This window comes from Rhincodon typus, chromosome 5, assembly GCF_021869965.1.
Source record: "Rhincodon typus isolate 14 chromosome 5, sRhiTyp1.1, whole genome shotgun sequence".
NCBI classification, from domain to species: Eukaryota; Metazoa; Chordata; class Chondrichthyes; order Orectolobiformes; family Rhincodontidae; genus Rhincodon; species Rhincodon typus.
In genome coordinates this window covers 86,317,139-86,338,911 of record NC_063336.1, presented here as the reverse complement: position 1 = coordinate 86,338,911, position 21,773 = coordinate 86,317,139, and the positions used below count along the sequence as shown (strand labels likewise).

General features: G+C 41.9%; 1 protein-coding gene across 1 annotated transcript in view; it reads right to left on the bottom strand.

The window, feature by feature from the left end:
• Positions 1-1,089: 1,089 nt before the first annotated feature.
• disc1 (DISC1 scaffold protein) overlaps positions 1,090-21,773 on the bottom strand; it is a 95,042-nt gene continuing 74,358 nt past the window's right edge. Inside the window, exons 13-14 of the mRNA XM_020510132.2 lie at positions 11,400-11,520; positions 1,090-1,534 (exon numbers count right to left, since the gene is read on the bottom strand). Of these exons, the coding sequence (XP_020365721.2) occupies positions 1,419-1,534; positions 11,400-11,520 (237 nt within the window). The 3' untranslated portion in view covers positions 1,090-1,418. The remainder of the gene's footprint in view (positions 1,535-11,399; positions 11,521-21,773) is intronic.

Below are 21,773 nucleotides of genomic sequence, written 5' to 3'. Positions count from 1 at the left end.
GAACACATCGAAAGCTGTAAATTAGATTTGATTTTTCTATCTTTGTCTCTTGCATGAGACAATACCAAATTGGGATTCAGGATGAGCTGGCTAGATGGATACAAAAATGGCTTGGTTGTAGAAGACAGAAAGTTTCAGTGGAAGTGTACTTTTCGAATGGAGATCAATAAATAGTGATGTTCCACAGGGATCAGTGCTGGGACTTTTGTTGTTTCTATATATAAAACAACATATATAAAAATGATCTGGAGGAAAATGTAGGTGGTCTGATTAGTAAGCTTGTGGATGACACCAAAATTGTGGAGTTGCAGATAGTGAGGACAACTGTCAAAGGGTACAGCGGATTTAGATAGATTGCAGGTTTGGGCAGAGAAAGGTAAAACAGAATTTAATTGGGACAATTTGAGATGATGCATTTTGAAAGCTACATTAAATGGCAGAACCCTCAGGAATTCCACATACAGAGGGATCTGGGCATACAGGTCCACAGATGCCTGAAAGTGGCAACACAGGTGGATAAGGTAGTCAAGAAGGCATACAGCACTGAATATAAACATTGGCAAGTTATGTTACAAATGTACAAAACTTTGGTTAGGCCAAATGTAGAATACTATGTGCAGTTCTGGTCACCACACTACCACAAAGACGTGGATGCTTTGGAGAGGGTGCAGAGAAGATTTGCCAGGATGTCGCCTGGTTTGGAGGGTTTTAGTTAAGAGGAGAGGTTGGACAAACTTGGATTGTTTTCACTGGAAAGTTGGAGACTGAGGTGAGACCTGATAGAGGTCTACAAAATTATGAGAGGCATAGATAAGGTGGATGGTCAGAGATCTTTTCCCACAGCGGGAAGGTCAACTACAAGACAGCACAGGTTCAAGGCGAGAGGGGGAAAGTTTAGGGGAGAAGTGTGGGGAAAAACTTTCACACAGAGGGTGGTGGGTGCCTGGAATGCACTGCCAGTGCAGGTGGTGGAAGTAGCACATTAGCAACGTTTAAGGTGTATCTTGATAAACACATGAATGGGAGGCAAACAGAGGGATAGAAAACACACAAGGGCAATAAGTAGCGGGTCTAAATAAGGATTGGGAATCAGTGCAGGCTTGGTGGGCTGGAGGGCCCTTTACTGTGCTGTATTGCATTGCATTGTATAAATAGCTTCCTTGCTTAAAATTGATATTAAAAACAGTTATTGATACAAGGCAATAAATAATACACTATTAAATTTAAACATTGGCCTTTGAACTTTTGAAAACTAAATTAAGTGCATTATAGTAACCACATCATATTTTTGTAACCATGTGATTATTGAATTTGACTTCAGGATTTGCCAAGACATTACACAGTTAACAAACTGTTGTCATATGGAATGTCATATGCTAACATCAGATGCATTTGTCTTCAAATCATTACTTTCTTAGTCACCAGCTGTTGACTGTAAAACCTCCTAACTCCTCTTCTTCTTCAATGGGCAAAAGCTGTTTCAACATGGCCCGCAGTGTTTCTTTTATCATCTGGATTTCTCTCTGTAGATGCTGTGGGCATTATTAAGGATGAAACATGAAGATGATTAGCAGTTACTTCCCACTGAAGTTATTAAGTGAATGGAAATGGCTCCATAAGTATAAGCAGGCACAGCTAAAATAAATGCATTTTCAAAATAATTCTAAATATTTGGTGATTAAATAATTTTTACCCTACGTAAAATACTTTTAATTTTACTATTGGTTCATTCTATATTTATTAATTTGATTAACAGACATGAATTTCTCACCAATGAGTCAAACTTACTTCATGTCAACAACATCTTTTAAACATCCTTGGTGTTCAATAGTTAACTGACAGCAAGACAAAAAGTATACGATTTTAAAAAATTCTGTAGGTTGGTGACTAAAGGCAATCTGTATTACTGAGTAGATAAATTATGATGTCCAAGAAAGTGTAATAAAGATTAAGAACTTGCTGTTGTGTACTTTAAGTAATATAAACGAAACATCAAAGGAGCTTTGTGGAAGCACAAGAAAACAATGGACACAGAGCAAACAAAGATGTTCTTAGAAGTGGTGACCAGTCACTTCTTCAAAGAGGAGGATTTCAAAAGGTGGAAAGTTTGAAAGACGGGTAGGTAATTCCAGAATGTGGGGTTTAGATGGCTGAAAGTAAGGTCTACAATGGTAAGGAGAAGTGAAACCAGAATCAGTGAAATGGTGACACAAAGGTGGTGCAAAACTGGGATTGTGGCCATGAAATTGCGAATTCTAAACATGGAATGTTCTGAGGCCAGGAGCCAGTTGGCAAGGGCTGAAGTTATGTGCAAGCAGAATCCGATGTGGGATAGGATATGAATGGCCGAGTTTTGGATAACCTGAAGTTAAGAACATAAAGTATACAAGCAGCTGTAGGCTATTCAATATGATCATGATTGATATTCTACAATTTCACCTTTCTGCATTATCCTTATATCTCTTAATTGTCTTAGTAGCAAAGCAAAGTCTTGAATATATTGAGACTGAGCATCACAGCTCTCTCAGGTATTCAATTCCAAATATTCACAAATGAATTAAGAATTTTCTTCTCATTCCTACATAATCAATCCCTTATCCTGAGATTGCAATCCCATGTTCTAGATTTCTGAACAGAGAGAAGACCTTTTCAGCATTTTTTTTTTATTCATTTGTGGGATGTAGGCGTCGCTGGCTGGCCAGCATTTCTTGCCCATCCCTAGTTGCCCTTGAGAAGGTGCTGGTGAGCTGCCTTTTTGAACCGCTGCAGTCCTCCTACTGTGGGTTGACCCACAATGCTATTAGGGAGGGAATTACTAACCCCCAGACGTTAGTGAGGAGGACTTTGCATGGTTGATGGGGCTATTTCTGCCGTTGTCTTTCCCAGTGTCTAGTTCGATGCCAGGTGATCCATCCAGTTCCTTTTCTTTGAGTCTTTGTAGTGATTGGTACATCTGAGTGGCTTGCTAGGCCATTTCAGAGGGCAGTTGAGAGTCAACCACATTGCTGTGGGTCTGGAGTCACATGTAGGCCAGACTCGGTGAGGGTGGCAGATTTCCTCCCCTGAAGGACATTACTGAATCAGATGGGTTTTTCCGACAATCGGCAATGATTTCATGGTGATCAGTAGATTCTTAATTCCAGACTTTTTTTTTGAATTCCAATTCCACCATCTACACTGATACATCCTTTAAAAATTTTCATGTTTTGGTTAAATAATCTCTCATACTTCTAACCTATCGGGAACAGTTTTAATCTTCTCAATGCCTCTTTACTGTACAACTTCTTCATCCCAGGAACCGGTCTGGTGAAGCATAATTGCACCCTCTCAAGGGCTAGAATGTCATTCTATGGGTTACAAAACCAAAATTACACATAGTTCTCCCAGACATGGTCTTACCAGTGCTATATATAATTGTAGCAAGGCTTCTTTACTCTTCTATTTCTTATGTGACAAAAGCTAACTTACCAATTACCTTCCTAATTGCTTATTATATATGCATGTTAACTTCCTGTGCTTTTATAAGGTTGAAGGATGTGCACCTGAATAGTTGGGTCTGAAGATGACAAATACATCAATGAGACTTTTCAGCAGATGAGCTGTGGGCAGGGCCGAAGACAAATTACATTACAGAAGTGACTTTAAGTAGTCCTTGCCGTGATCTAACCAAAACCTTGCACAACTATAGCAATCCTCCTCATTCTTGTTCTTTTTCAAAAAAAAGGACATTCGATTTCCTGACAGCTTGCTACATTTGCATATTAAGTTTCTCTGGTCCTTGTAACAGCATACTCAAATCTCTTTGAACATCAACAATCGAAAATTGCATGCTTTCAAAAAATATTCTCCTTTTCATTCTTACTACCAAAGCGAAAAAACCTCGCATTTTCCCACATTCTACTCCATCTGCTAACTTGCTGTCCACTCAATCTGTGCGAAGTAAGGTGTGTGATTTATGCATACTAATATTAGTTATTTTAGAGTTTAGATTTTGAACTAGTGGCATGTCAGTTTTAGGCTACACGTATGAGTGGTTTAATGATTAATGACCAACTTGTAAGTCTTTCTGGAGCCATGATTTTAAACTAATATGTATCCAAAAGCAGCTGACTAGGGGTCCTCCCAGAGTAATAGGGGAAATTTGTATTGTGAAAATTTTACAATCAGAGAGACAAAACATTGAAAAACATTTGGTTGCTTTTGTTTAGAAGAATTGTTTTAGCTTAGCTTAGCTTATCCAGAGACTGGAAAACTTTTAGGCAGCTTATAAATGAAAGGACTTAGTTCAGAACAGTTAGAAAATAGTTACCTCAATATAACGGTTTTAATTTGGTAAATTCTAGATCAGAAATGTTTGGTCAGAACTCTGAAGGGGTTACTTGAAGCTAAGGAATTTTAAGCTAAGTGATGCGATAATCAAGAAAGAGGCTATCAAGCTCTGATGACCGGGAATTGAAGGAAACAGTTAAGTCTAACCATTAGATGTGATAGAAAAGAGAACGGTCCCTAGTATTTGCGTACTGTAAAGTGATAGTGTTGGAAGCAGATTTCCCTGTATTTTGTTCTGCCATGTATTTCAAAATCTTTCAGATTGTGTTATATGTAAATAGCTTGGTTTGATCTATTTTATCTTCATTTGTTCTGTATAATAAACTTCTCTTATTGTTAAAGGGTTTAAACTAGTGTGGCAGGGGGATGGGAACCAGAGGAGTAGGGCAGTAGATGCAGAAATTGAGGGAGAGATAGAGACCAAGGCAAAGATGACTAAGAACAAGAACAGGCAGGGAACGCTGCTGAAAAGAGCTGAGGAGGTGGTCTGAAATGCATGTCTTTCAAAGCGAGAAGAATAATAAGCAAGATAGATGAATTTAGAGCTTTGGTCAACACTTGGAACTATGACATTATTGCGATTACAGAGACTTGACTGAAAGAGGGACAGGTCAGGCACCTGAATGTCCCAGGATTTAGATGTTTCAGGAGTGATAGAAAGGGAAGTAAAAGAGGTGGGCGAGTTGCATTACAGTAAAGGAGTATCTCATAGTTGTACTGAGGGAGGATACATCAGAGGATTTGTGCAGTGAGGCAATATGTGTAGAGCTTAGGGTTAGGAAAGGTAAAATCACAATAAAAACCGAAAGTACTGCGGATGCTGTAAATCAGGAACAAAAACAAAGTTGCTGGAAAAGCTCAGCCGGTCTGGCAGCATCTGTGAAGGAAAGAACAGAGTTAACATTTCGAGTCTGGTGACCCTTGCTCAGAACTGATGGTGACTGGGAAATCGTCAGTCTATATGCAGAAAATAGGGGGGTGGATGGGGTAGGGAGTAAACGATAGGATAGAGCCCAAAGAGAGAGAAAGACAGTTGGACAGACAAAAGAGTTGCTAATGATTAGGCTGGGAGGGTGAATAGTTGTTAATGGGGACTGTTAATGACTAACAACAGGAGGTGTGTAATGGCAGGCTATGTGGTAGCAAGAACAAAGTTGCTGGAAAAGCTCAGCAGTTCTGAGGAAGGGTCACCGGACCCGAAACGTTAACTCTGTTTTCTCCTTCACAGATGCTGCCAGACCTGCTGAGCTTTTCCAGCAACTTTGTTTTTGTTCCTGATTTACAGCATCTGCGGTTCTTTTGGTTTATATGTGGTAACAAGGCCTGGTGTGTGGGGTAGGGGGCTGCGACATGAGACAGTTTAGGCCCTAAAATTATTGAACTCAATATTGAGTCCGGAGGGCTGTAGGGGCCCCAAGCGGAAAATAAGGTGTTGTTCCTCCAGCTTGCGTTGGGCTTCGCTGGAACACTGCAGAAAGCCAGAGACAGAGATGTTGGCCAGGGAGCAGGGTGGTGTGTTAAAGTGGCAGGCAACAGGTATTTCAGGGTCTTTTTTGCGAGCAGAACGTAGATGTTCTACGAAGCGGTCGCCAAGTCTACATTTCGTTTCCCCAATGTAGAGGAGACCACATTGTGAGCAGCAAATGCAGTAGACTAGATTCTGGGAAGTGCAGGTGAAGTGTTGCTTCACCTGGAAGGTATGTTTGGGCCCTTGGATACTGGGGAGGGAGGAGGTAAATGGGCAGGTGTTGCACCTTCACCGGTTACAGGGGAAGGTGCCGTAGGGCTGTGGGGAGGTGATGGGGATGAAGGAAGTGTGGACTAGGGTGTCCCTGAGGGAACGGCTCCTGCGGAAGGCGGACAAGGGAGGGGAGGGGAATACGTGTCTGGCAGTGGCATCTCGCTGGAGGTGGCGGAATTGGCGTCTGATGATCTTCTGGATGTGGACGCTGGTGGGATGGTAGGTGAGGATAAGGGGAACCCTATCGCTGTTGCGGGAGGGAAGAGAAGGGGTGAGGGTGGAAGTGTGGGAGATGGGTCAGACTTGGTTGAGGGCCCTGTTGAGCTGGGGAATCCTCGGTTGAGGAAGAAGGTGGACATTTCGGAGACTCCCTTGTTGAAGCTGGCCTCATCTGAACATATGCGACAGAGACGGAGGAACTGAGAGAATGGGATGGAGTCTTTACAGGAAGTGGGGTGCGAGGTGGTATAGTCCAGGTAGCTGTGGGAGTCAGTGAGTTTGTAGTGGATATTAGTGGCCAGTCTATCCCCACAAATGGAAACAGAAATGTCAAGGAAGGGAAGGGAGGAGTCAGAGATAGACCAGGTGAATGTGAGGGCAGGGTGGAAATTGGAGGCGGAATTGATGAAGTTTTCCAATTCCAGAAGAGAGAGGGAAGCAGAACTGATGATATCATTGATATATCGGCGAAAGAGTTGTGAGTGGGGGCCGGAATAGGACTGGAACAACGAATGTTCCACATACCCCATGAAGAGACAGGCATGCGAGTACCCATTCCAACCCTTCTTACCTGAAGAAAATGAGAGAAGTTAAAACAGAAGTTGTTGAGGGTGAGGACAGGCTCAGCCAAGTGGAGGAGGGTGGTGGTGGGTGGGGATGATTCAGGTCTCCGCTCCAGAAAGAAGCAGAGAGCCCTAAGACCCTCCTAGTGGGGAATGGACGTGTAAAGGGATTGCATGTCCACAGTGAAGAGGAGGTGGCTAGAACCAATAAACTGGAAGTTTTGAAACCGGCGTAAGCCATCAGAGGAAGCACGGATATATGTGGGTAGGGATCGGGCCAGTGGGGAGAAGACTGAGTTGAGCTAGGAAGAGATGAGTTCTGTGGGGCACGAGCAGGCTGAAACAATGGGTCTGCCCGGACAGTCCTGTTTGTGGATTTTTGGCAGGAGGTAGAAACGAGCTGTGCGGGATTGGGGGACAATTAGCTTGGAAGTGGATGGGGGGAGATCACCAGATGAAATGAGATCAGTTACCGCAGTGGATACAATGGCCTGATGTGCCATGGTGGGGTCATGGTCCAGGGGAAGGTAGGAGGAGGTAACTGAGAGTTGGCGCTCAGCCTCTGCAAGGTAGAGGTCAGTACGCCAGACTACAACAGCACCACCCTAATCGGCAGGCTTAATGACAAAGTCAGGGTTAGATCTGAGTGCACGGAGCGCAGTCAGTTCGGAGGGAGATAGGTTGGATTTGGTGAGGAGGGCAGAGAAATTGAGGCGACTAATATCACATCGACAGTTCTCAATGAACAGATTGAGTGCAGGTAAAAGGCCAGAGGGAGGGGTCCAGGTGGTGGGAGAGTGTTGGAACTAGGCAAAGGGGTCTGTGGAACGGGAAGAGGACTCTTGTTCAAAGAAATGAGCAGGGAGGCAAAGACGGTGGAAGAAGTGTTCGACATTATGTCGTGCCCGAAATTCGTTAAGGTGGGGACGCAGAGGAGTGAAGCTGAGGCCTTTGCTGAGTACAGAACGTTTAGCATTGGAGAGCGGACGGTTAGGAGGGATGGTGAATACCTGACAGGAGGTGGGATTGGGAGAGGGGATGGAGTCAGGGCGAAGGGCAGGAGAGGAAGATTCCAGAGATCCATGGGTATTTTTGAGTTGTTGCATCTTGTGGCCCTTGTGATGCCTGAAAGGAAATCACAATGCTGCGGGTATATTACAGGCCTCCCAACAGCCAGCGGGAGATAGAGGTGAGAATATGTAGACAGATGTAAAAACAGCAGGGTTGTTGTGGTGGGTGATTTTAACTTCTCCTATATTGACTGGGACTCACTTCACATAGGGGCTTGGATGGGGCAGAATTTGTAAAGACCATTCAGGAGGGTTTCTTGACACAATATGTAAACAGTTCAACGAGGGAATACTGGACCTGGTTTTGGGAAATGAGCCTGGAGAGGTGAGTGAAGTTTCAGTGGGGTAGCATTTCGGGAGTAGTGACCATAATACCGTAAGTTTTAAGATACTCATGGATAGGGAAAACAGCAGTCCTTGGGTGAAGGTGTTAAACTGGGGAAGACAAACTACAACAATATTAGGCAGAAACTGGAGAGTTTTGATTGGAAGCGGCTGTTTGAAAGTAAATCCACATCGGACATGTGGGAGTCTTTCAAACGGCAGTTGAAACTGGACAGTTTGAAAGGAGTTCAGGAGTGGCATGTTCCTGTGAGAAAGAAGGACAGGTATGGCAAGTTACATGAACCTTGGATGACCAGGGATGTTACGTCCTTGGTCAAAAAGAAAAAGTAAGCATATATAAGTCTAAGAGGATGGGAACAGACGATGCCTTTGAAGTATATAAGGAAAGTAAGAAAGAACTTAAACAAGGAATTGCTCAAAGGGGTCATGAAAAGTCATTAGCAAACTGGATTAAGGAGAATTCTAAGGCTTTTTACACATATATAAAAAGCAACAGGGTAGCCAGGGAAAGGGTTGGCCCATTCAAGGACTAAGGAGGGAATCTAAGCATGTAGCCAAAAGAGGTAGATGAGGTCCTAAATGAATACTTTGTGTCGCTATTCACCGAAGAGAAGGAATTGGCCGAGGAAGGGAGTGTTGAATTTCAAGGCCAAGTTGCTATTAAAAAGGACGAGCTGTTGTGTGTCTTAAAAAGTATTAAGGTAGATAAAACGCCAGGTCCTGATGAAATCTATCCCAGAATATTGAGGAAAGCAAGAGAACAAATTGCTGGAGCATTGACAGTAATCTTTATATCCTCTTTGGCCAGAGGTGAGGAATAGCCAATACTGTCCCATTGTTTAAGAAGGATAGCAAGGATAGTCCAGGAAATTACAGGCCTGAGAGTCTCACGTTGGTGGTAGGGAAATTATTCGAAATGATTCTCAGGGACAAGCTCTAAATGCATTTAGATGCGAATGGACTTATTAGTGATAGACAGCATGGTTTTGTGCAGGGGAGGTTGTGCCTCACTAACTTGATCGAGTTTTTTGAGGAGGTGATGAAGATGATTGATGAGGGAAAAGTGGTTGATGTTGTCTAAATGGACTTCAGTAAAGCCTTTGACAAGGTCACTCGTGGCAGACTGGTACAAAAGGTGAAGTCACATGAAATCAGGGGTGAGCTGGAAAAATGGATACAGAACTGGCCCAGTCATAGGAGATAGAGAGTAGCAGTGGAAGGATGCCTTTTGGAATGGAGGGCTGTGACTAGTGGTGTTCCACAGGGATCAGTGCTGGGACCTCTGCTGTTCGTGGTCTACATAAATGATTTGGAAGAAAATGTAGCTTGTCATTTAGTAAGTTTGCAGATGATACAAAGATTGGTAGAGCTGTGGATAGTGAGGAGGATTGTCAGAGGATACAGCAGGATATAGATTCATTAGAGGTATGGGCAGAAAAATGGCAGATGGAGTTTAATCTGGACAAATGCGAAGTGATGCATTTTGGAAGGTCAAGTACAGGTGGAAATTATACAGTGAATGGCAGAACCCTTAGGAGTATTGATATGCAGAGGGATCTAGGTGTGCAGGTCCACAGATTACTGAAGGCAGCAGTACAGGTAGATAAGGTAGTAAAAAAGACCTATGGCATGCTTGCCTTCATTGGAAGAGGCATTGAGTATAAGGATAGACAAGTTATGCTTCAGCTTTGTAGAACTTTAGTTAGGCCACACTTCTAACTATTGCGTACAGTTCTGGTCACTACAATACCAGAAGGATTGGATGTTTTGGAAAGGGTACAGAAAAAGTTTACCAGGTATACCAGGTTGCCTGGTATGGGGGATTTTAGCTATGGAGAAAGGTTGCATATACTGGGTTTGTTTTCATTGGAATGCAGGAGGTTGAGGAGCGACCTGATAGACATTTATAAGATTGCGAGTAGCCTGGATAGAGTGGAAAGTATGAGACTTTTTCCCAGGGTGGAGGGGTCAGTTACTAGAGGACACAGGTTGAAGGTACGGAGTGAGGGGGAAGTTCAAAAGTCAGTTAAGGCAAGTTTTTCACACAAAGGGTGGTGAGTGCACTGCCAGAGGTGGTGGTGGAAGCTGATATGATAGCAACATTCTAGAAACACCTAGACGACTACATGAATAGGAAGGGAACAGAGGGATACAGATCCTGCAAGTGAAGACAGTTTTAGTACAGAAGGGCAAAATGTATTGGCGCAGGCTTGGAGGGCCAAAGGGCCTGTTCCTGTGTGGTATTGTTTTTTGTTCTTTGAATGCAGCATAGATAGGTGGCAGCAGACATAGCTGAAAGGATCATTCAAAAATTTTGAGACAAAGTTCATGAAATCTTTGTACTTATTACAGTGGAAGAGTGAGGCCATGTGAAGAGTTTGAGTTACTGTTTCACTGTGGAGAAAAGTAGTTGTGATTGTTCTTAGGTCTCAAAATAACTCTAGAATAATGAAGTGACTTGACTGTGGAGAGGAACTGCAATGTTGCAAAAATTTGGCTTATGCATTTTGAGTAATGGATAACAAGACCAGTAACACTTCTGATGTCCTCTAATTTGCAGACCGCAGACCTTCAAATGGTGAAATGAAATCTGAAAACTACAGCACACCTTAAGTGTTACTGCTCTTGTTATCCACTGCAAAATCTGACTAAAGCACTTTGAGCAAATTGCAATTTTGGAGGTCTTACAGACAAGGAGTTACTTATTTGGATAAAAAGGAAGACAAGATCTGAATGAGTGGAAAGCCAGAGGAGGGATGCTGAAAAGCAAGAATACATTTGTTAAAGCGACTGAAAAATCAATTGTATTAATGTTTTAAGTAGTTCCGACAGGTAGCTTAAAATGTTTTGTTTGCTATCCACTCCTGAAATATTTTGATTAAATGCTCAATTAAAATAATAAAAATAACAATTCTTCTTCCTAAGTGTTTACTAGCTTTCAAACCTCTCAGCATTTATTCCATTCCAATCTACTTCCAACCAAATAAATTTCCATGAAATGTGCAGGATCATTTCAGGGCTACCTATCACAATAAAAGTTTTTAAAATGTTACGCAAATGTCCCTTAAAAGACAGATATGCACTTGTAGCAAAATTAATTTCAGTTTCTACAATTCCAAAGTTAAAGGATATGAGTAAGACTCTTGTCATGATTGTTCATTGCCATTTGTAGTTGGTCTTCCAAACAGAGCAGTTTGTGACTAATTGTTTCACACTGTACTTCTATGTCCACTGCAGAATCCTTGTAAGTAATCTATAAAAACACAAAAATACATAGTTGTGTGAACCGTGTTACTCAATGTTTGAGAACATTTTTATCCTTTATTAAAACAATCCTAATTACATCTAATCAACCTCTTCAGAAATGTTATTGCACACCTTTAGAGCAGTTGGGACCTGAATGGTGAGTATGTTTTTTTTTAAGTTAACTTATTTTTCTGATCTACCTGTTCAGAGATGTTATTACATACTCCTGGAGCAGGTAGGACTTGAACGGTGTACATGCTTTTTTTATTTAGCCTATTTTTCTAATCAACCTGTTCAGAAATGTAATTATACACCTCTGGAGCAAATGGGGCTTGAACGCAGGCCTATCTGTTTAAAGATGTTATTACATACCACTGCTGCAGTTGGGACTTGAACCGGGGCCTTCAAGTAGGGGTAGGGACACTACCATTGTGCCACAAGAGGGTTCTGCTATGCACTTTTAAAAATATTTTTAATTTAACCTATTTTTCTAATTAACCTGCTCAGAAGTGTTATTACACACCCCTGGAGCAGGTGGGACTTGAAGCCAGGCCTCTGGGTCCAGCCGTAGGGACACTACCACTGCACCACAATAGGGCTGCTAGGCATGAGCAGGGATCAAACTTGCAATTTTGGATTTACGAGACTAACAGCTTCCCACTTAACCAATGCATCAATGCAGATTTTCATGTTCTTATGTGTGTGTGTAGTTAACACTTTGCACTTGTGAGACCACAACTGCAAGGCACCACCTGCTCAATCTGACTGGCATCATCACAGACAGGGTTCATACAAGTCAAACAACCAGACACTTGTTATGATGCATTTGTGGCTCAATGACTGCAATTCTCAAATATATCTCTAGCAGAAATGTTGAGGGTAGTGATAATATTTCCTTTAATTTTTCTTTGCTGTGTATGGTTTGTTTCTTGTACTGTGCAACGTCTTTAAGAATATTAAGAGCCAGGCATGTGGATATCTTAAAAGGAACATTGGTTATGAACAACTGGTATATGTTCCATGTCTCAGAGGCAACACTGGGCAGTGGTCAATCTAATAGCCACTGATAATACCTGCTCATCAGGTCTAGCAGTGAGCAAGCCTTCTTTCAGCACACTGCAGATGTCTGGAACCAACAGAATTGACAAACTAGTCTTCATAAATCATCACGGTTCCAAACCTTGCTTCTACCTGTATACTGTGGTGTTCAGCTCTGAGACTCTGGACAGTCAGCTGCTTTTGGTCCGATCTTAAATGTCTACCACTGATCGTGCAACAGTAAGCTGCTGATGTATAGTCCATAACCTAGGTCCAATGTAAAGCAGCCACAATTCCATTTATTCTGATATGGCTCATAAAATCAAAAGAAACTACCGTCAGCAGAAGAATTGTGAACAAGTCTTTGATTAGCATGAGAATTCCACTATAATCAGAAATTTTTCAGTATAGGATCAAGAACATTGCTTTTTTTAATATTTCTGTGGAGTACAGAAGCTATTTGTTTTAATTAGGTCTGCGCTTGCAATACCAAAGCAAACAAGCTTATTGGCCAAGTGCTGGGAAATGGGATTAGAATATCTAACACAACAAAAACAGAAGTTGCTGGTAAAGCTCAGCAGGTCTGGCAGCATCTGTGAAGAAAAAAATCAGAGTTAACGTTTCGGGTCCAGTGAACCATCCTCAGAACGAATATCTAGGTGCTTGTTTTGGACCAATGGAGACACAGTGGACCAAAGGGCCTTTTTCTGTGTTGTAGACTTCCTTGATAATCAGTGCATAACTACAGCAAAATACTGTGGATGCTGGAAATCAAAAATAAAAACACAAAGTGCTAAAGAAACTCAGCAGGTCTGGCAGCATCTGTGGAGGGAATAAAAGTCTTGAATCCAGTATGACTCTTCTTTGGAACAAAGTCAGTTCCAAAGAAGAGTCATATGAGACTTGAAACATTTCTCCACTTTGAGGTTCCTGTCCTTTTAGCCTCTCAATTACCACCTCTCTGGTCTCTTCTGGCAGCAAGTCCAACATGGTTTTCAGCTGATGGCTGAACATTAAGGAGGCTGGCGAGCAGCGGGTCGTCGTGTGTGGCGTGTTATGGTACATGCTGCGGAACTAATTGATTTGCCATTCTAACGAATCCTCCCTTTGGGAGGCTTTCAAAGCTTGCTTCAGGATCTGTATAAATCCCTCCACCTGGCTAATTGTCACCAAGTGGTACGGAGCCAATCTCACCCGTCTGACTCTATGTTATTCCAGGTACTCTCCGAGCTCTTTCATCATAAACTGTGGACCACTGTCATTCACCACTTGATTGAGGGTCCCGAACCTGGCAATATTTCATCCAGAGATAGTAGCAACTGCAGATGCTGGAGAATCTGAGATAACAAGGTGTAGGGCTGGATGAACACAGCAGGCCAAGCAGCGTCATAGGAGTAGGAAGGCTCACAGCAGGCCAAGCAGCATCATAGGAGTAGGAAGGCTCACAGCAGGCCGATGCTGCTTGGCCTGCTGTGTTCATCCAGCTCTACACCTTGTTATCTCAATATTTCATCCAGTCGGTCTTTCAGTGCTTCTGCTGATACGGACTTCATAACCGCCATCTCGGGCCACTTGGAATGAGCATCCACGACCACTAGTAACATCTGTTCCTGTATTGGCCCCGTAAAATCGACATGAATCAGCTGTCATGGTGATTGAGGCAATTCCCATGGGCGAAGGGTGACAATTGCAGTGCCTTCCTTACTAATGCACAGGATTCACATGATTCTCAGTCCAATTTCTCCTCGACCTGGGCTTCGACATTTGGCCACCAAAAGTAGCTACTGACTATTTCTTTCATCCACACCAAATCAGGGTGCCGTTGATGCACTTGTTCCAGCACCTTTCCTATTAAAGGGGAGGAATAACAAATATCATTCCCCACATTAAACACCCGTCTGAGATGGACAACTCCCAACTATTGCACGGGTAAAGGAGTATTTCTGGCTGGTTGCTATGACTGGTCCCCGCTGTCAGGACTAGGTCCCTCACTTGGCTCAAAACCAGGTCATTCCAAGTAGCGTTCTGCACCTGATTCGCTGACACTGGCACCTTGTCATCCTGGGAAAAGTACATAATTTTCAGGTCGCAGTCAGGATCATCTGGATCCCCCATTATTGGAAGACTTGAGAACGCATATGGACTTCCATAGTTCTCCATTTGTCAGTTTCTGATTGCATATGAGTAGGCTGACAGAGCCAGTACCTATCTCTGCAGGCATGCTGCTGCCATTGATGGTATTCTTGTAAATGGGCCAAAAATGAAAGTTAGCATCCTGTGGTCAGTCAGTAGCACTAAGTGCCTGCCATAAAAGAAATGGATGAACATCTTAATGCCGAACACAATGCTCAAACCTTCTTTCTTGACTTGAGCATAACTTTTCGCCGACTTTGTTGGTGACCTCGATGCAAATGCTATAGGCCTTTCCTCTCCATTCGGTGAGATGTACGACAGAATAGCACCAACCCCAAAAGGCAAGATGTCTCATACTAACTGCAGTGGTAACCTCGGTTAAATGAATTAAAATTTCCGACCTTTTTAAGACGTGCTTTACCTTCCAGTAAGTCTCCTCACAACCCAAGGTCCACTGCCTTGGCCGCCTTTTCCCCAACAACTGATGAAACATTTTTAGTACAGTTGCCAGATCCAAGATGAACTTGCCATAATAATTAACAAGTCCCAAGAAAGATCTTGGTGGAGACACGTTCTCTGATCTAGGGCCCTACATAATGGTCTCTACCTTCCTGGGTATCTTCTGTAGACCCTCTGCATCAATTACATAGCCCAGCTCCTCAATGGAGTCCCTAAAAAGCTCACGTTGCTCCCTTTTTATCCGTATGCTGTGGTCCTGCAACCTTTTCACAGTTTCATCAAGGTTTCTCAAATGCTCCTCTTTGGAGGCGCCTGTGACCAAAATATCACCCAGATGACAGTGGACTCCAGGCAACCCACTTAAGATTTGGTCCATGCCCCTCTGGAATAGAACTGGTGTTGACATGATGCCAAAAGGAAGGCGCTTATGGCAGAAAAGTTCCCTCTGTGTTACTATCATCAGTGCTAATACTTCCGCTTTTTCATTGTGAAGACTGATGCAAAATATTCTTTGAGGACTCTGCCAATGTCTTCCAGGTCCACTCAGATTATCAAATATGGTCCCTAATTTGCCTTCGTCTTCTTCTAGTTATACATTTGCTCTTTATATATTTAAAAATAAACACTGCATGTTTTTTCGTTCTACCTGCCTTTCTGCCACTCCTTTTGCATTCCTAATCTCCTTTTCAAACACCCTGCTGAACTTTTATACTCCTCTGGGGATGCTGCCATATTGAACTCTCAGCATCTGTTATAAGCTTTTTCGTCTCAATCCTAACCTTTACATCCCTTTACATCTTTGATCTTAGTCCCGCCCTTTGTCTTTACAGGAACATATTTCCCCTGTAGTCTTGGTATTTCCTCCTTGATTGCCTCCCACTGGTCTGATACAATTTTAACTGCAAGTAACTGCTCCCTGTCCACTTGGACCAAATCTATCTTATCTTAGTAAAACGGGCCTTTCCCAGTTTAGACCTTTTATTTCTGGTTTGTCCTCGTCCTAAATCCAATTGATTTATGGTCAGTATACTCAAAATGTGTCTGTAATTATAGGCCTTCCACCTCCTCTGGCTCATTTCCGATTATTTGGTCCAGAACTGCCACCAGTCTTGTTGGGTTTTCTATCTATTGGCTAGAAAAGGTCTTCTGAATTTTGTTCCCTCCCGACTTTGCATTCAAACTATTGCACTTAATAGTTAAAATCGCTTACTATAATTGCTTTATTATTCTTATACTTCTCTGAAATTTGACTCACTATCTCTCCCTGACTGGGGGTCTATAGTACACACCCAATATCATGTTTGTCCTTATTTGGTTTTTAACTTCTACTCCTATGGTCAAAATTGATGAACCTTCCAAGATATCATCCCTTTTACAGTCAGACAGAAGCCCTTCAGCCGATTGAATCTGCACCAACCTATCCACACTAATGCCACTTTCCGGTACTCGGCCCATAGCTTTGAATGTTATGACAATACACGTGCACATTCATACACTGTCTAAATCCGTCTATATCTTCCCGTAACCTAAGACCTTCTTCCTTATCATCAACCATGTCAATCTTTGTGTCATCTGCAAATTTATTTGTCACCCCCACCCATGTTGTCATTTAAATCACTGGTATCACAAACAATAACAGACCCAGTACTGACCTACTGTTTCCCTCTTCATTGCTGTAATTGATTCCTTGATCAATACTGTGATCTTTTTCACTTTTATTCCCCTCTTCATCTCATTTGTATATTCTATAACAAAAAATACTGAGCTGCCCATTTTTCAGCCAAGCCTCACTCACAGTTATAATATCTTACTACCATGTGCCTATCCATGCCCTCTTCTCAGGGTCCCTGCAATCAAATATATTCCATTCAGCCTTGCTAGACTCACTTCTTTATTAACCAGCTTATGCTTCCTTTGTCCTCCAGATGTAATTGCTCATGTTTTCAATTCTAATTCCATCCCAGCTTCTTTCCTCTCTGAACTACTTGTCAGGATCCATTTCTCTGCCAATTATTTTAAATCAGCCCCAAAAGCATTAGCAAACTTTCCCATGAGGATGGTGGTCCCATGTTGTTCCAACCTCCCCAAGGAAAGGTCCTAATCCCTCAGGAATCTAAAGATCTCCCTCCTGCACCATCTCACCAGCCAAACGTTTATCTGCTCTATCCTTCTATTCCTATATTCACTACTGATGGCACTGGAAATAATCAGATAATCACTGTCTTTAAAATCCTGCTTTTCCATTTGTACCTAATTCCCTAAAGTCTGGTCCAGGACCTCATTTCTCTTTCTTCCTATGTTGTTGGTCCCAGCAAGGACCATGATATCTAGCTGTTTACTCTCCCCCTTCAGAATGTCATGGAACTGGCGCAGGACATTCTTGGCTCTGACACCCCGGAGGTGTACCATTCTGGAATCATGTCTAATTCCTTCACTAACAAATCCTCTATCACTACTGCCCTTCCATGCTTTTTCCTCCTACCTTGAGCAGCTGAACCACCCACAGTGCCATGGCCTTGGCTCTGGCAGGCCGCCAGAACATTATTTTTAAATGAATGCTCATCTTTTCCCAAAGCTAGAAAACGGTGTGTACTCAGGGGATCTCCTCACTACCTTCCCATTTCCTTCATCTGGTGGTCACCCATTCCCTCTCTGCCTGCACTTTCTTAAGCTGCGGGGTAATGTCCTTAAATGTGTTATCCACAAATGTCTCAGCCTCATGAATGCACTATAGTGCCCACAGCTGCCACTCAAACTCAATCCTGGTGACCATCAGGGTGACGGCTGCATTAAATTTTTTTGCAACCATATTTCTTCCAAGGATCCACTGGAGACCTATGTGGCTTCTCTCAAATCCTCAAATGTGTCAAGGCTATTAGCAAAGCATTTCATGACACATCACACCACTTCATTTTTTCCCTGTGGCATGGTCAGTACAACAGCCTGAGCAATAGGCTTTGCCAACATACCTGGCTTCCACCAGATGCACGGCACTTCAGATTTTACACATTGCATTGAGACTGCTACATCATAAGATAGCTGACTTCATCAATAGAAAAGGGTTCCATTCTATCAATGCATAAGGCATCTGTGATCATCAGTACCATATCTTAGAAGTCTGGCATCAGCACTGTGGAATCTGTCATAATGCGTACGCCCTTTAGAAGACACATTTCACAAGCTGGATACTTTTCAATGATGCAATTCTCTCTCAAGGGATGCAATCCCTCTGCAATTATGACTGATGACTCCCTTGCGCATCCTCTTTGATGGAGGCTGAGCATAGATACAAGTCAGGTCATTCTTCCATCAGGGCCATTGTGAAGCAAACAATAGGCCATCTAAAGATGAGTTCCAATGGTGGAACCATCTGAGCGGGAGCCTTATGAAATAGGGCAGACAGAATGTGCCACACAAATCTTGTGTAACTGGAGCGGGTAATGAGGGAATGAGATGGTCACTGAACAGCTGGGAGAGGAGCAATAGTCCTCCACAGGGAAGGATAAGGACATTGAGCAGCAGGAACATCATCATGTCTATGATAGAGCAGTGTGGTGTTGGGTGCAAAGTCCCAGATGGGACTTAATTGACAGCTATTTCCAAAAGCCCTGAATTGGGTGAAATGATTATTCATTCACTATAAATTTGTTGTTGCTTTAAAGGGAAGTAGCACCTGTTTATTCCCAGATGTAGTTTTTTGTGCTTTATCTTTGCTTATCCTGTTGTTCAATAATAGTTAATGTTTTCAGCTATTTAAAGGGTTTAAATATGTGATATTCCCACATTGAGAAATCACAAGATGTTATGCTATGTTGGACATTACAGAAAGAGTTGCACTCCCTTAGATAGGGTTCTAATGTGGTAAGATGCTAAGGATCGGTGGCTTGTGTAGCTTTATTCTTGTAGCTGCAGATACAATGACATCAGTCAGAAAGGTGATGATGCAACATAGCAATAAATTCATGAACATAAGCTTATATTTCTAATGAAGTGCCTCCCATGCTACCTACGTGCCCTCAGGAGATGTTCTTTCTAGTTTCCCTCCCACTACATGTAGTGTTGAGGGCTAGTTGTGGCTGGCACCAATTGACGTGGTGCACAGCTGGGTTTTACATATGATGCCACTGGCAGAAATTTTGGAAGGATCCTGCAAAGTAAAATACTTCCACTGGCGAGCGCAAGTAGTGTGTGTGTTGCCAAGATATAGAACACACATAATGAGGTGAGCGCCAGTGAACTATATTACATAATTCACTAAAGAGAAACCCTGCATGAAACTCCCTGAAATTGACACTTAGGCGACCTTTGGTAAAATTCCATCGTCTTGTATTGAATTCTTCTAGATATAAAAAAGCACTCCATTTGATTTTATGATGATTCTCTGCAGCTGTTAATGACATTTTAATGATCTATGCAACTAAATTTCCAAGTCTCTTTGGATCAGCACAGTTACTAGCTTTTCATTGTCTAAAACTACCCCTTTGTATCCTTTTTAGGTTTGAATTGCATGAGCTCACACTTGCCCATATTAAAATTCATTTGCTACTGTTTATCATCAGTTTTATACCATTCTTTGCCACATAGTTGCCTATTTTCTGTTTCCAAGTTCTATTCTGAGCCTGTAAAAATCAGTTTTTAGAAATATAGGAACATAGAAGACAGGAGCAGGAGGCTATTTGACCACTCGAGACTGCTCTGCCAATCAATGTGATCATGTCTGATCATCAAGCTCAATACCGTAATCCTGCCCTCCCCCTGCCCCCCGTATCACTTGATCCTTTTAGCCAAAACAGCTATATCTACCTCTTCTCTAACCTTTTAATTTCCATCATGCTTAGTCTTTCTCTATCATAATCTTGAAGCAAACTATATTGTAGTCACCGTTTTGTAGATATTCCACTACTTTCATTTTTCATATCTGTTCTGGTTCATTTCTCATTACCAGATCCAATAACACATATTCCCTTGTTGAGCTTTCTGCAGACAGGGTTAAAAAGAGTCACATGTACATTGTAGGTACTCTATTCTTCTCTCCCCTTTAACTACATCTTACGTCCAATTAATATCAGGATAGTTGAAATTTTCCATGATTATCATTCTATGGTTTTACTCAATTCCCGATTTTCTCTGCATACTTCTTCCTCCAGCTCCCATCCACTATTAAGTGGTCTGTAAGCTACACCTATTAATGTGTGATGGATCCTTTATTATATTTTATCTCTATTCATGGGATTTTATTTTTACCTTGTTATAGCTGCATCCTTTTTCTATGCAATTATTTTATACACAATAAGGACAGCTGATCCATTTTCTCCATCTATCTTTCCTAAAGATGTTACATACTGAAATGTTGAATTTCTAGTTCTCATTCTACTGTGGCTGTGGCTCAATAATCACCACTCTGACTAGATCCTCCCAATGCATAATTATTCCAGCACACCTTTTAAAAAAATTATACTCACTGTGTGTGCATTACTTTACAAACATTAACTCATTTTTAATTGGATTTCCTTTCATTTTATGTTTATCTTTTTAGACTACCATTTTTATAACTCTATTCCATCCCTTGCCATCTGTGTCCTCTCACTCTGCTAGTTTATCTATGTCTTGTTACAGTCGACTGGTACTATCTGCACTGTCTGCCGCTCTCCAAGTTTGGTATCATAGGCAAATTTTGAAATTTCATCATTTCAATATCCAAATCATTTATATGTGTCAAGAAAACAGTGATCCAAGCAGTGAATCTAGGAGAACTGCAGCGTCTACCATCCTCCACTCTGAAAAACAATCATTTAACATGCTTAGCTGTTATCTATCCTCAAGCCAATTTTTCTATCCGCAATGACAGTGACTCTTCTATACCAATACCCTCAATTTTAGCAATCAACCATTTATGCAGTATTTCACAAATGCTTTAAAATTCAGAGACTCTCATCAATATTCTTTGTTTCTCGTCCAAAAAAGAATTCAATTAGATTAATCAAACTGACTTTTACAGATCTATTTAATTCTCTTTAATTAAAGCAAAGGCTATGGGCCCTGACAACATACTGGGAATGGTACTCAAGACTGAATGGGACACACCTCTACCCAAACTATTCTATTACAGCTGCAATACTGCCATCTATCCAACAAAATGTGGAAAATTTTACCAGTATGTCTTGCACACAAATAAAGGACAATCCAAATGCTCCAATTTCCATTCCATGAATCTACTCTCTCTGTCAATTTAATGATGAACATAATCAGCAGTGCTATAAAGCAGCACATTGCCAGCAATAACCTGATCACTGAGACTCACTTTGGGTTCTGTCATGGGTATTCAACTCTTGACTTCATTATAACCTTAGTCTCAATTTTGACAAAAGATCTGACCTCAATGGGCAAGATAAAAGTGACTGCCCTTGACATCAAGGCAATGTTTGACTGAAAAAGGGGAAAGCATTTCAGTAACCATAAAGAGCCTTGAAGTTTGTGGTGGTCTATTTCTTCACTTCCTAGCCATTCTAACAGTGCAGCCATTATCTTCATGGATCTGCAGCTGACCCTCGGGGAAGGAAGAGAAGGATGGAGGAGGCAGATACCCCTGATACACTCCTAGCTTCAGCACCATAATTAACTTCAAAACAC